The sequence below is a fragment of the Melanostigma gelatinosum genome, assembly GCF_949748355.1.
Source record: "Melanostigma gelatinosum genome assembly, chromosome: 11".
Classification (NCBI taxonomy): Eukaryota; Metazoa; Chordata; class Actinopteri; order Perciformes; family Zoarcidae; genus Melanostigma; species Melanostigma gelatinosum.
Window position 1 is genome coordinate 9,848,697 of NC_136644.1, and position 14,647 is coordinate 9,863,343.

Below are 14,647 nucleotides of genomic sequence, written 5' to 3' on the forward strand. Positions count from 1 at the left end.
ATTACTATGCATAATGAATATTGTACTTTTGTTAAGTACAATATAATCAGATGATAACACTTTTGTACTAACATTTTACATGCAGGACTTTTACTTGTTAGAGAGCATTCTACACTGTATTGTTGCTACTTTTCCCGAAGTAGACATCTGAGGACTTCTTCCACCACTATGTTAAAGTTAGTTGATTGAATTAATAAAAGAGTTTTCTTTCGCTCACACACACAGCTGTTGTTCTTTTCTTTCTTTTGTCTCTCCGCCATCTGCTGTCTGTCTGTCTGTCTCTACACTGGGACTTTGAACTAAGGGCGTTTGCACATGGACTTTCTTAATAATAGTGAAATGAGTTATTACTTTTAGTTACTTTGGGAGCCACACCGTAATGTTATGCAACCTGAGGATTGTAATACAAAACCAGATGGCACCTGATCTACTTCATATTATAGATATATCCAAGAAGTGCCTGACGGGCTGCTTTGTGGGTACATCTGCGGGAAGAGCCCCATTCCACCGCAGTGTTTCCTACAGGAGTTTGTGAGACTACGGTGGGTGGACCTGGACACTGAGCAAAAATTGCCCTTCCCCATATGCCATTTGTACTCTTATCTAAGTTCCATTTTGAATGCAGGACTACACTGTAGTCATAAACACATTGGCTATAAATTCATCGACGACAGTTGAACAGCTTACAAGCGCTGTCTGTGTAATGATGCGCACACACACCGTTATTCCAGCAGAGTGACAGAAGTCGCTGCTTGTTTGACCTGTTGTCCGTGTTATAGGAATAAAACTGAACATCATAAATCATCGCACATACTTCACGAACCCCACAGCGCTCGATATCACACAGTCCGCTGGAGCAGAAGTTTATGTTTGCCAGCAGTAGGCTGACAAAACAGTTTTGGAAAGGCAGCAAGCATAAAAAAGCCACAGGTCTGTGCTGGACACACACAAACACACTGACAGCAGAACAACTTTGATACAAATCATAAGAAAACTAGAATGCCATTCGGAGAACGCAGACCGCTCCTTGATCCCATTTCCTGAGTTGGGAAGTCGTTCTTCCGACTTTGGTGTGTTCTTCTGACTACAAAGAAGATTTGTTGTTTAAACCACACCTTAGCTGTTTTTGAGTTGTTGTTCCGACTTGAGGGGGGGTGTTGGCATTCATTTTCTCAGTCCGGAACTCATTTTTCCCAGATGTTCTGACATTACATGAATGCAGCACAAATGCCCTATGTCACAATGTTCATGAAAGTGAAATATAATGTGAGTACAAACAAACAAACAGACAAACCGAGCCAAAAACATAACCTTCTTGGGAATTAGATAACTGTTGTTGTTGTTGACCTAACGTGTGTTTTCTTGTTGTTTGTGGGTTTTGGCAGGCAACTGTCCCCTCTTCTGGACATGAATGCCAACATTAGAGGGTGAGCTCTTATCCCCATTTCTTATGATTCAACGTGCTTACTCATCATTTGAGTATGGCCATTTGGAATTTCAGACCGTCACAAAATATTGAATTAAAAAAAAAATATATATATGGAGTTAGGGTATTTTACAGTTCAAAAATACAGTTCAAAAATAAAATATCAGAAGAATCTACAAAATAGAAGACAAAAAGATAAAGTAAATTGAATTGACTTTTTAACTGGTAATTAAATAGGGCTACGGATCAATAAAAACACAAAGAAAACAATATGTTTGTTTTAAACTTTAAAATTAAAATAAAGAACATGCAGTCTTATAAACATGCAATGACATTTGATTCAGTATATTCTGCTGAATGTATGCTCAAACTGACTTTGTTACAAAACCAAGACGGTATCTTGTATCTTGTCTTGATACAACTGGCCCCAGCAGGTGCACGATTGCAATTGCAAATGTTGACCCAAATGAAACCCCTATCAAGGAGCTCCCTTCTGACTAACGCGCGTGCGTGCGTGTGTGTGTGTGTGTGTGTGTGTGTGTGTGTGTGTGTGTGTGTGTGTGTGTGTGTGTGTGTGTGTGTGTGTGTGTGTGTGTGCGTGTAGCGTTGTGGTATAAGCGGAGCGTCCACTTACTTACCCGTGCAACAGTATGAGTTTCCAGGCGAGTAGAAAGCCCGTGACAGAGAGCCTTTTCCTCCTCATCTCTCTCCAGAGGGGCTCCGGAACCTCTGCTCTCCTCGCAGCTCTTCAACCTCTCAGCGCCGCAACGGAGGTCAACTCACAAACATGCCGTAGTAACAGGAACTCCAAAAAACTCAAGTTAATTCCCATAAGTAGAACGAGAAACAGCAAGACAGCTATGGAATGAATCAGTTAAATGTAAATTTGAAAAAAAGGAAGAGCGCACGACAGCTGTTCAGACTCGAGCCCTGAGCTTGGTCCGTGCCCTCGCGAAGCATGGGGATGGAGAGACGACCCGCCCGCTACTCTGGATTGGCAAGACCGGCAGATAGCTCAGCCAATCATCTGCAGAGTTGTTCATTTTTCTGGTTGAATCGCATCTGAAATTAGAAGCCCAGCGAGCTGGATATAATTCAACACCCACCCATGCATTATTACGCATTCCTCTCTCTCTCTCCCTCCCTCCCTCTCTCTCTCTCTCACTCTCTCTCTCGCTCTCTGTGTGTGTCCCTGTAGCTCACCATTCTGTCAACCTTTCACATTTTCTTTTCCTTCTTCTTCTCTGTTCCTTTCTCCATCTGCCTCATGCTCTCTATCTGTTAATCTGCTCTGTTAGGCAGGATTGCAGAGTCGCATGTGTTTGTGATTCCTGCTGTAAAGTCTATGTTGATGACAGTTTGCCATATGTGGACAAAGTAGTAGTAGAGGGGCTGATTCAAGTTCACATTTATGTCGAGAGCACCCTGAGGCAAGAATGGATGAACAGTGGTCAGAACTTTTATATTTGATATGTGCATGTGGAGATGGTTGGAGACCAACAATTCGATAACAACAGTTGTAAAACCATGTAAGTATAGGTATAGATGATCTGTCAGTGTTGCACTGAACAACCCACACTACAATCTGAAAATGCAGAAGATGCTGACAGGGTAACATTCAAGTGTTCAATTAAAACCAAATTCACACTGTTCTGTCTTGCCCTCTGTATTCACTGCCCATCCGCCTCTCTGTGACTCCTCAACAGTCTCTTTTGCCAAAGTATATTCCCAATCATTTACAAAACACCTTCTTTCATTCATATGTTATGTTGCGTTTCAAACAGCACATAAACATAAGCAAAATGTGTGTTTTTACAAAATGATGGGAGGTTATTATACACTAAAATGATGCCAGGTGTTTGTGTTGTTAAATTGAGCCTTTAGGTTCCACTGTACACCTAAAGAACAAATATATATTTCTGTGGTAATAACGGTGTGAGTTCAGGTCAGTTTATATACTTTGAACAGCACAGGGACATGATGCTTACCCTATATCGGCCACAATGTTCAGTACCTGTGCTTCCTCTCTCATCTCCATCACTGTTTCTTTTTCTCCCAGTCTCCTCATCTTCAAGCTATATGGGCTGAAAGTGAAACGAATTACTGCATCAGCGGCCGCTGTTTAATATATAGGGATATCTGGTGATGAATGGCATTGAACTACAAGCAGCACAGTCGTAACACTATATATCTGAATCAGATCGCGACTGTGGTCTGTAAGTACTTGGAGACTGTTGTGTTACATTGTGGCTCCTTTCCACCATCAACATTCATATTTTAACAGTGTGATATACGTTGTGCTTTTAACCCTATGGGAAAATAATGTATAAAAAGAAAGAGCTACACTTTCTACATGGTTTATCAGACATGGATGCAAACACCCTCAAGTTAAAGCTGAGCGGCTGCTCTTTACCTTCTTAGTCATTGTTACATTTCAGATACAAAGAACTGGAGCACTGCACTCCTGTCTGAGTACTTACAGTGTACTGTATTAAGTATGTTCAACAATATCTTTTGATATATCGATATACATTGGGTATATTTATGCTCATTGATCTATTCTCAGCTATTTCATTTTGCACGCCCTCATTTTGTAATGGGCTTACACCCCGTCCAAACAATCCACACAAGCCTGCTGTAATTCATCAGTTGCCTGAATTGACAATTTTAGACAATTCGTATTTGTGATGTGTACAACATTGTTGCTTTCAGTTTTTAAGGTTTTTTGCTACATTGGCAGAACTTACCTTTGAGAGATTTGAGCCATTAATCATGTAAATTTATCAGGCGGCAACCTTCAGTTCTGAAAAGTGAAGCCAACTTGCCTCCTTTTTAATAGCCAGCAGGGGGCGACTCATGTGGTTGCAAAGAGAAGTTTGATTGTATAGAAGTGAAAATTACCCTTTTTCCTCTCCTGTGAGAAAATACGGTGTTTTTGGAGCCACCCATTCAAGTCAACCTCCTCCCTATTTGGTATGTGTCACTCTTTATATTTCCTGCTTCACGATTGTGTAGAATACATACAAATTGATTTCATGAGGTTGATACAAATTAGTGCATCACTTTTTGTAGGTGTGGCAACAAACAAGAGGCAACCTCCTGTGCTAAAATAATTTGGCTGGAAATTCCAAAAACTGTAGTTCCTCAAATAGAAATGCTCCAAAAGAGAAACGACAATCCCCAAAGACCCCCATGTTAAAAAATAAGATAAGATCATTCTTTATTAGTCCAACAGCACAAAATTGTTTTGGTCTATGTAGCTAATATTCCTATTCATGACACCTGTGTTGGGTTACATTTTTTATATAACTCACCTGGTTAAATTATATTGAGGCTGAAAGTTAAAATGAAGGGCGAGGCTGCATTGAGTGACAGGTGAGTGTCTGCTCAGGTCAGGTCGCGGACCACAACCTGTCTGCTCTGCTGCCTTAGATCCATCAACGATCCACCTCTTTGCCCACTTTTGGATTAGCTGTTCTTTTGCGCCACATCAGCTCCATTGATGTAGGAAGGGACGTGTGTCTTCACCTTGTTTTTTCTTGAATCAATGATCAGCTCATTGTTTTTTGCTGATGTTGAGCAGTGGGTCGTTCTCTGAGCCCCACTTTGTAAGATTGTTGATTTCCTCTCGATATGAAGTCTCATCATTCTTCGTAATCTGACCGATGATGGGCACACTTCACAACAGAGTTCTCTCCATGTTGCAGTCATGGGGAGACGTAAAAAGGTCTACATACACAGAGAGAAGGCACGGGAGGAGTGTGAGGCTGCAGGCACCAGCGGGACACTCAACATTAGATATGCCTGTACACTGCACCGCTGTCATTCACGCCTCCATCCCTCACCATCCTCTCACTAATGTGCTAGATATAAATTAGGCATTAGGCTCTGCATTGGCGATGTTTGAGAGCCTCTGTGAATGGATTCAGCTGAGGGATTCAGCTGAGTGCAGATCGGGCTCAGTGTCAGCAGAAGGGTCTTGCATTATTTCTGGGAGCGGATTTAATAATGAATAATGAATTGATAACTAAATATGTAATGATAATTAATAACTTAAAATGATTAACCATAAACCAATGGCATTAGTGTAAAAGGTGAAGGCAAGGCAAGGCAAGTTTATTTGTATAGCACATTTCAACAACAAGGTAATTCACATAAAACCATTAAAAGCATCAAAACATAAGGCAAAAGAAAAGGAGATTTAAAAACAATTAAAGAAACAGTGTAAGAAATAAAATTCAGTAGTAAAAAGTAAAGGAGATTTAAAACATACATTGAAACAATAATTGATGTCTCCCTGAGACATTACGCTGCACGCAATCAACCATACACTGCCGCATTTCTGCAATTACTGCAATTGAAGGGAAGTGATAGAACTCTGCTGCAGCTATCAGACACAATTACTTCAAGCAGCATAATTATGGAATTGGATTCAATTTAGCATGCCACCAAATTTGGGAAGAAAGGGCAAACCTCATGTGACATTACAGTAATCAATTAAGTGTCATAATCTCAGGGAACTAGTTCGGGACCGAGTTCGTGCAAGGCGTACACTATGAAACGCAGATCGGCAGAGATCTTTTCCAGATGTGGTTTGTGTGCGAGTAATTGCAGAATTGCGGCAGTGTATGGTTGATTGCGTGCAGCGTAATGTCTCAGGGAGACATCAATTATTGTTTCAATGTATGTTTTAAATCTCCTTTACTTTTTACGACTGCATTTTATTTCTTAAACTGTTTCTTTAATTGTTTTTAAATCTCCTTTTCTTTTGCCTTATGTTTTGATGCTTTTAATGGTTTTATGTGAAGCACTTTGAATTACCTTGTTGTTGAAATGTGCTATACAAATAAACTTGCCTTGCCTTGCCTTGCCTGGGTAGAAAGGCGCCATACAAGTACAAGTCCATTTACCAGTTTATCATTGACAGCAGGGCCAATAACAAGTTGGAACTCTGTCAATGATTGTATTCTGTAAGGCGTTTGTATTTTATGTTCTGTGAACTAGAAGTCTTTATTGTCACGAAAGCAAGGGTGTGAAGTGTTTGTTCATTATGATTATTAGTCCATAGCACCCTACAGAACTTCTATTATTAACACTAAAATCTCTAATTCTAAGAGTTGATTGATGTTTGTATATAAAAATATGTATATGTAGATATAGTAAATTCAAACATTGAAATACCCTTTAACTCTGTTCTCCTCACTTTTGGAATCATGGCTACACCTCTGCACATTCAGCCTTTATGTACCAGGTGAGGATCAAATTTCAAGAATGTCTCACAGTTGGCCCGCCCCAACTCTGGTGTTCACCAAAGGATAAAAAAAGAAAGAAAAGAAAACCTCATACGTCTTTCTGAATCCAGAGGTCAGAACTGAAGCAGATTTGCTTTCCAAATGGACTTTCAGACCACATCAGGGAAGGTTTACCTCCAACCACACAAAGCTGGAAAAGTGAGTACACAACTTGAAATTTGCTGTTTCGCACTACCAGTGATTATTTATGAGCCTGCGAGGGCATAGGATTGAATAGACAGCCTTGCTTTCTAGCAGCTTTAGATAATAATAGATACGAATTGCTTTGTTATGATTACAGAAATAAAAATGTAATATCAACCTAATATGAACATTGCCAGACAACTGACTTTACGCTACAGTGAATAAGTAAATAGAAACATACATAGAACAAAATTATAAAATATGATCTTGTCCCGGGTTCATTCACATTCCATATTTAGCTGAGAGAAGGAATTGTGAGTTCTCAGCCTTTCTGTGTGTTGCTCAAACGAAACTCCAGAGCAGGAATCCAAATTCACAAGTTGAAACACAGCACAGTTTCAACACTACACATTCCTGTGCAGCACTGACAGCTGCATGCTCACGCTTTTCAGTATCACAGCAGAGCCCATTTGATTGAATTTCCAGACTATAATCTTAAACTCTAACCTGAAACTGGTATAGAAATAAATCACTGTTAACCTGCTGTATATGTTCAGAGTTTAATGCATTACATGAAACATGAGGTGCTTTGAGTAATGATATATAATATGCAGTCCTGTAACATTTGTTCCTTAACAGCCCTGTAAACTTCACAAAGAAGCCACACACTCCCTCTTTTGTTTTGAAGGAAGGACTGGGTCAGAGGTGACGTGGAGGTTTGCCCTCACAATCTGACACTCCTCTGGACTTCCATATATGGAAAGCACAGACAGGAAAGGACGAATGTTTACCTTCTGTGTCATATGAGGGAGGGTTAAAACTGACAAGCCCATTCACAGGAAAAAGGTTTAGTTTGGGGTTGGTGCATATGCGTAGGAGAAAAGATGAATATAGAGGAGTAGAAAAGTATGTAATCCATCATAAATTTGAACTACTGTATGTCTATTTATTTACATGCTAGTGACACGGTTACGCTCGATTGTAGCCAGTGTTATGCTGACCTGTCATAACGAAGCTTGCAATATTTTAACCCTATTTCTATAAGCACAGGCAGAGCCCTCTACTGGGCTCTATGGGTCCTCTCTCTGTGCGGTCCATACCAAGGCACTGGAAGGACGCGTCATAAAGATCTGTCCCGGTGATAAGGCCGGGACATAACAGGCACTGATAAGGTTCTTAAAGCTGCGACTCCATCCTTTGAGGTAGGCAGTCAGTGGGCAAATCGCCAACCACTGAAGAGAAAGAAGATGTCAAGCAGCGATGTGTGCTGCGTCCTATCCTGTGGGGTCTGCACATATTCCAGTAGGCACGGTCTGATTGGCTGGTTACACTTATGCAAATTTTCAGAGGGTGAATGTGTGCTCTCGCTTAGCGGAGAGTATTGCACACGGAGTCCAGTAGAGAGTGGAGTGAGTAAGAATGAGCATTACCTTTCTCTGTCATTAACCATCTCTCGGTCTCTCTTCTCAGAAATGGAAGCCAATGTGGTTGTCTCTGTTTCCCGCCAGTAGTGGTGGAGTGGCTCGACTGGAAATCCAGTATATGGGAGGTAGTTACCTTTTCTACTTCAATCACTGTTTGTCCCAGTACGGTGAAAGAAAGTACCAGGACATCAGAAGTATATTTGTTTTTAGATAACTGAGATCTAATGATACTGCTAAACACACCACACACAAGCAGTCAAATGATCAGAACGGGGCATAAAGGGGGACACCATTGATTTTACACATGAAGTCCATTTTACTCATCATGGGTGGTAACATTCAGCCTGTGAAAACTGGTATAATATCTTCTGTTCTAGAGGAGCTTTCTAAAAGTGTACAAAATATTAATAAATAACTCTGACGATGATTTTTAGGGAAAGCCTGTGTCACAAACTAATAAAGTCTCATATTGAGCTGCATTGTGGGAAATGAAGGATCAGGAATTTTTGGACCTTGACACATACTAGTGACTATCTCAGTGTGTACTGCATCAATGTTTTTACCATTTTTAGTTATGTATGTCTTGCAAGTCTCCCAAATGTATGAAGGTGCAATGCTAAATTGGCTGGAGAACCCCTTCAAACAAGCCAACAGTGTAGCCAGATTATCTAAACTACTTGGGATAAGTTTGAAGGTAAAACTGAAAACTAGCACATCTGAAAAATAATAATGGTCATGATCCCTCATTGCATGGGAAACATTGTTGGTGTAGTAGATCAAAGTTAAGTTGGTCTGTATACCATGATAGATGTTGAAAACCAACAGTTTGATAATTTTACTGTTTGCCTTTGTGTTTCTTTTCTAAAACATGTATGCATGTATAAAAATGCTTCCATATACACAGTATGGGCGGTATATGAGCCCCATCAGCTTAAACATTGCTAAACTACATTTAGACATGAACTTACATTATGAAAAACAAGTCAACACTCAAGATACAGCCCACAAATGCTGTTCATCTTATGAATAAGGATAGTTTTTGTTATTTTAGAGCAACAACTTCTTCAATGACCTACACATATTATTTTCTTGGTGTAAATAACCAGCCAAATAAAAATGTACTCATACTACTTAAAGGTATAATATTTTACTGTTTGTAAACACACGGCATTCAAAATTGGCTCGAGGAGCAAGCAAGAGAGAGCGAAAGCAGTGTTTGTCCAGCGAGTTACAAAGTGAAAGGAGACAAGGAGTTGCGTTTGTGAGAACAAAGCAGTGTCAGAGAAAAAAAAGCGTTATTCTTTGATTGTTTTACGGTGGTTTTAAAGCACAGATTAACAAAACCACACTTCTGAACAACCCTTTGGGGAAGGTGCCGCATTGCCGGACTTTGGATGAATGCTGTCAAAGGGCATGCTTCTACCTGACGGCTGTGCTCGTATGCCAGGGTAAACGGACACACAGCCACTCTGCACACGGTAGATGAGAGAGAAGAAAAAGGCAAAAACAGAACGACGTAGCAATATATTCTCACCTGTCAAATACTTTGTATCTGAAGGAGCTAAAGTGGGCCTTGTGCCCATGGATGTAATGCTTGTGCCTCAGTATCAGATGCCGAGGGGTGTGATAAAGTGAAAGAAAAGTTCCTGAACACAGCCAAATAAGAAGAAAGGTCAAAATACAGGAAGAAGGCCGGGTGTCTTAAGATACTGACACCACCACACTTTTCTAGTGGGTCATAGGTGATGACTTTGAGGGATTCGTTTTGCATGCGTCTATGCATAATATTTTTGAAAATTCCTGCATAATACACCAACTATTAGGCTCGCAGAAGGTACAGCCCAAGTCTCTTAAGTGCGTCCACGTTTCCCTCACTTGCCTAGTCCCTTCCCCACACGGATGCATGGAGAGACGCAAGGAAGCCATGCAATGAGAGAGGAAACGAGGAAATGTGTTTTTACAATTAACCAATTCATTTAAACCAAATAGTGAATTGGAAAACAAAGCAAATATAAAACTTGAGAGTGAAACACCTGAGATCTGTGATCTGAAACTTCAGTGATGTTGAGATACATCAGATCAGTCCGATCAGCTGCATCGTCCAATCAAATAACTGATCAACAATGAGGGGGGGGGGGGGGGGGGTGCGTTGAAAGACTTCCATGAAGGCTTCTCTTGTGTATCCTTGCTTATGGCTCCTTAGAGATCCCTCCTCGCTCCTCGACCCTCGCTCCTCAGAGTAGAAATGAGAGCTTTAGGACGGCCGTCAAGATGGCGGAGCAGAACAAATTCGGGTTGAAGCGAGGAGCGAGTAAATGACCAGCGACTTGAGATGTGCCCAATCTTTGTGCAGTCTTAGAGGATATTTTCTATGCTCAAAATCAAATCCCCACAATGCAAATTGTGTGTGTGACTGTTGTAGGTAAGTTTGATGAATGTTATGAAACAAATACCGTCCAGGTAAAAATAATTAATCCTGCGTTTCTTTTTCTTTTTTTGAATCAATGTCCTCATTCTGTGGGGCTTTATTTCAGGTTATGTGTTTTGTTTCCTCAATGAATAATCTTAATATAACATTGCTGTTCTTCCATTATGGTGGCGGTGCTGGAGGTGATCATGTGGCTGGGGTCAGGAGACACTACCAGCCTCATGTGGACAGGAAGCTGAAGGTGGTTCGACTGTCTGAGCTGATCAGTGTCCTCAGACTCCCCCCAAACGCGGAGGCCTGTCCCATGGTCAGCCTTTCTGGTCGTTTATCATGTTTCATGTATAAGTGACAGTTAAATAAATACTACAAGCTACTATCTGTGCTGTTTGCAGGAGAACATGTCAGCGTTTTGTGTGGAGACTCAGGACAGAACGATGGTGTTTGCCGCACTCAAAGAGGACAGTGTTGATTGGGTGGAAAAACTGTGTCGCAGCACGTTTCAGGTGAGGGGGAAACCGAAATAACATCAATTGTGTTAATTGTTAGTACCTTGATAATTGTTAGTCCAGGCCATAAGTATGCAGCAAATGTTGTAGCTAGTATATAATTCAGTCTGTATACAATGCCTGGTCTTCAGTAATCTCTTTTTTTTTCTTTTTGCATTTTTGCCTTCATTTGTCAGTTTTAGACACAGGGGAAGACAGAGGGGTATGACATGCTACAAAGGTTCCAAGGCTGAAATGAACCCCAAACACACACACGTGCTGTAACCACTCTGCTACGAAGCTGCTCTAGACTTTATTTTTTACAACTGTGTGCTTCCCTGTGCTTACCAACTGAGGCTGGTAGTGTCTCCTGACCCCAGCCACATGATCTCCTTTCCCTCTCTCTCTCTCTCTCTCTCTCTCTCTCTCTCTCTCTCTCTCTCTCTCTCTCTCTCAGAGAAGCATTGGCTCAGACTCCAATCAGCTTCAAATGGAGGACAACCAGATATATGCCTCAGCAGATGAAGGTAAATAATCTGTTCCTAGCTACGCTTTTGTCTGTTTAAAAAAAAATTCTGCTCCCATCCGTTCACCAGCTGTCATTACATTACATTACAGTCATTTAGCAGATGCTTTCATCCAAAGTGACTTACGGAAAGTGTATTCAACATAGGTATGCAAGAGAACTACTAGTCACCAGAAGTCATAAGTGCATCTCCTTTTTACAAGTATCTAAGAGCATAAACCAGAGCCAAAGTACAGTGCAGAAACAAACTACTACGGATACAATAAGTGCTAAGTGGAAGGCTCAGGGTACCTTCTGTTATTGTAATACTTGTCTTTTTATCCTTTGAACGCTTGTTGTCCGGTTCTGAAGAGATTTGATTGTTTTATGTGTTGTATAAAACAGAAAAGGAGCCAGGCTGAACAACATACAGCAAATACATGGTAGAAAGTCTTGTTCTGGATCAATTTCTGTAACTCCTAAATGTTATACCTTTGAGCATGTTCTTACTTAGAGTGCCATAACCTGGGACTGTACCTTAAAGGTACCATGTGTTGTACCCTGTGATATGTTTGTGTTCTCACCAAATGCATTGTGTGTATCCTAGCGCTGCCCCCTCGTAGTTGACAAATAGGTCGCTCCCTTAGTAGACCAAGATTTCTTTCGTCGATTCGTCATTTTTTAATGCTTTTTCATTCTGAACGTATGAGCAAATCTCTGGTTAACACAAGATTTAAAGTGGTGCTTTTTGTGTGATTCTTTGTGAAGAAACTCTGTTTTACAGGTCTGTCAATTAAATCAACTATTATATTATTCGACTCAGAATTTATTTTGGCGAGGACTGCCCTAGTTCATTCTTGAGGCCTAATAAATGTGTTGTATGTATTTACATCCTCGTAAAATATTTGCAGTCTTCTTCTTCCCTGCCTTTGATGGCGCAATGCTACCAACAAGAGGAATGGCATTAAGCCGGCAGTTTATCTTCTTAAGTTTAATAGTATGTTTACTTTACGGAATCAAACAGTGATTGGCTTTATCAAACTACAAGTTCTTGTAATGACAACAAATATTCTCTTCATCCTCAGAGTTCTGGGTGACGGTTCAGAGGACTGATGCAGCGACACGTTGCGGCCTGAAGGGGTCATACTGGCTGCAGGTGGGGCGAGAGGCGCTGCTGCTGAGAGAAACACAGAAGAAGAACATTGTTAGCGAATGGTCGTACGAACTGCTGAGACGATATGGAAAAGATAAGGTAAGGTTTTCAATATCATTAACATTTCCCATTTACCTGCTCATAAGGTATCAATTAAAACGGAATTATACAATTTTCATACAGGTAGGAATTATGACTGGGCTGTTGATTTAGATTGCTTTTCATTCTTAGTTAGGATTGCTGGTTACCTGAACATACTTGTGTGCCTCTTTGATTTTTCTTACCAGCTGGCCATCACCATTGAAGCAGGTAGACGCTGTGACTCTGGTCCTGGAACATTTACCTTTGAGACACAGCAGGTTGAGAAAATATTCTCCCTGATTCAGAGTACCATCAATCGGAAGACTTCAACTGTTACTTTCGGCAACCAAAACCAAGAAGATGAGAAAGAACTTGTAGCAAAAATACGGGCTCATTCCCCTCTCCCCAAAATACCAGATGTGGCCAGTATGGCTGTCAATCAGGAGAACAAACTGAGGACACATAAATCTGCTGCTTTACAAGAGACTGCACATGCTCCAGAAGATTCGGTTGGTTCGTCAGAGAGTGTATCAGTGCAGCCAGCTCCTATCACCCTCATGCCTCTTCCACTGGTCCCCACACATGGCAGCCACTCTGGAGGTCATCTTGGTGGCCAATCAGAAGCTGTATATGCTGAACCAGCTGATTGCATCCAATCTGTACCAAAAGCCCGACCGACCATGGCTCTGTATGTAGACCCTGCAAGTTTTCTCCCACTCAAACCCCCCAGCTCAAGAGAAACCATCCCGCCCCCTACTACCTGGGCTCCACCTCCCTGTGTCACCACCGATCACCCAGATCCAGTCTACTCGGAGGTGTATGACAAAGTCCAGAATACAACAACTGAAATTCAGAGCAAAGGAAAAATTGAGTGTTTTGCAGATGATGAACCCGTTTATACTGAGCCCAATGGCAAGAAGGATGAAGTTTCTCTTAAAACTGAAAGCAAACCAAACCCATTTGCCCATCTTTATGCCCAAGTTTGCAAAACAACACCAACATTGAGTCTTTCTTCATCCTCTAACACTACCCCCTCCTGCTCTTCATCCTCTACCTCGCCTAGTGCCAGTATGAGCACAACGCCCACAGACCTGTCTATTGATGATGTAATCTACGAAAACCTGGGCATCATTTAATTTAGTTGACATATTTTGGTACAGTGACTGCTAGAGACATTGAGTTCATTGAGAAACACTCTGCCTACAGTAGTAAGGACTCCTCCCGCATGTGTATATCTGTATAAAAACTAGTATTTATTATTTCTAAAGGTACAAATAGGGCTGTGTGACTGGCTATTCAAAAATAAGCTAGTTGCACCAAACACATTATAGTGGGCTCCCTAAACTAACCTTTCCTAGAGAGTTGCATTTTTAAGCACTGCACTCCTACTGATACATAATAGTATTTTTGTTATGCCATAAAACTGACAATGAAACTGTTAAAGACTTGTTTGTTAGTTAGTTTATGATGTTATGACGTTATGATTAAAATGTGTATAGTGCTGTATAACCAGTGAAGATGAAATTTGTATTTTTCACAGTGTTGTTCATAAAGTGTTGAGAGTTGTGCTTTGTAAGTCCTCCTTTCTTTCTGAGCGACATCATTTGTACCACTAACACATACTGCAACGTATCTGTCACGGGAGATCACAGATAGGACCCAAACGCAAGACCACAGGAGACAGAAGTTAATATTAACAGGTTTTATTTA

The 14,647-nt window shown here is 40.9% G+C and overlaps 2 protein-coding genes across 3 annotated transcripts in view; one reads left to right on the forward strand and one right to left on the reverse strand.

Moving 5' to 3' along the window:
* LOC306784692 (glycine receptor subunit alpha-3-like) overlaps positions 1 to 2,129 on the reverse strand; it is a gene marked incomplete at both ends in the record, with an annotated part of 48,114 nt that extends 45,985 nt beyond the window's left edge. The window contains one exon of the mRNA XM_079278780.1: positions 2,065 to 2,129. Coding sequence (XP_079134906.1) covers positions 2,065 to 2,129 — 65 coding nt within the window. The remainder of the gene's footprint in view (positions 1 to 2,064) is intronic.
* A 4,616-nt stretch (positions 2,130 to 6,745) lies between these two features.
* Positions 6,746 to 14,433, forward strand: dok1a (docking protein 1a). 2 transcript variants are annotated; one of them, XM_079277858.1, is made up of 7 exons: positions 6,746 to 6,876; positions 8,332 to 8,413; positions 10,896 to 11,020; positions 11,106 to 11,216; positions 11,656 to 11,725; positions 12,789 to 12,955; positions 13,144 to 14,433. In XM_079277858.1, exons 1-7 carry the CDS (start codon positions 6,820 to 6,822, stop codon positions 14,071 to 14,073), a joined length of 1,542 nt encoding a protein of 513 aa, XP_079133984.1. In that variant the 5' UTR covers positions 6,746 to 6,819; the 3' UTR covers positions 14,074 to 14,433. The 2 variants fall into 2 exon arrangements, with proteins under 2 accessions (XP_079133984.1, XP_079133985.1); XM_079277859.1 differs by having other exon boundaries at positions 8,332 to 8,410.
* The last annotated feature ends 214 nt before the right edge of the window (positions 14,434 to 14,647 follow it).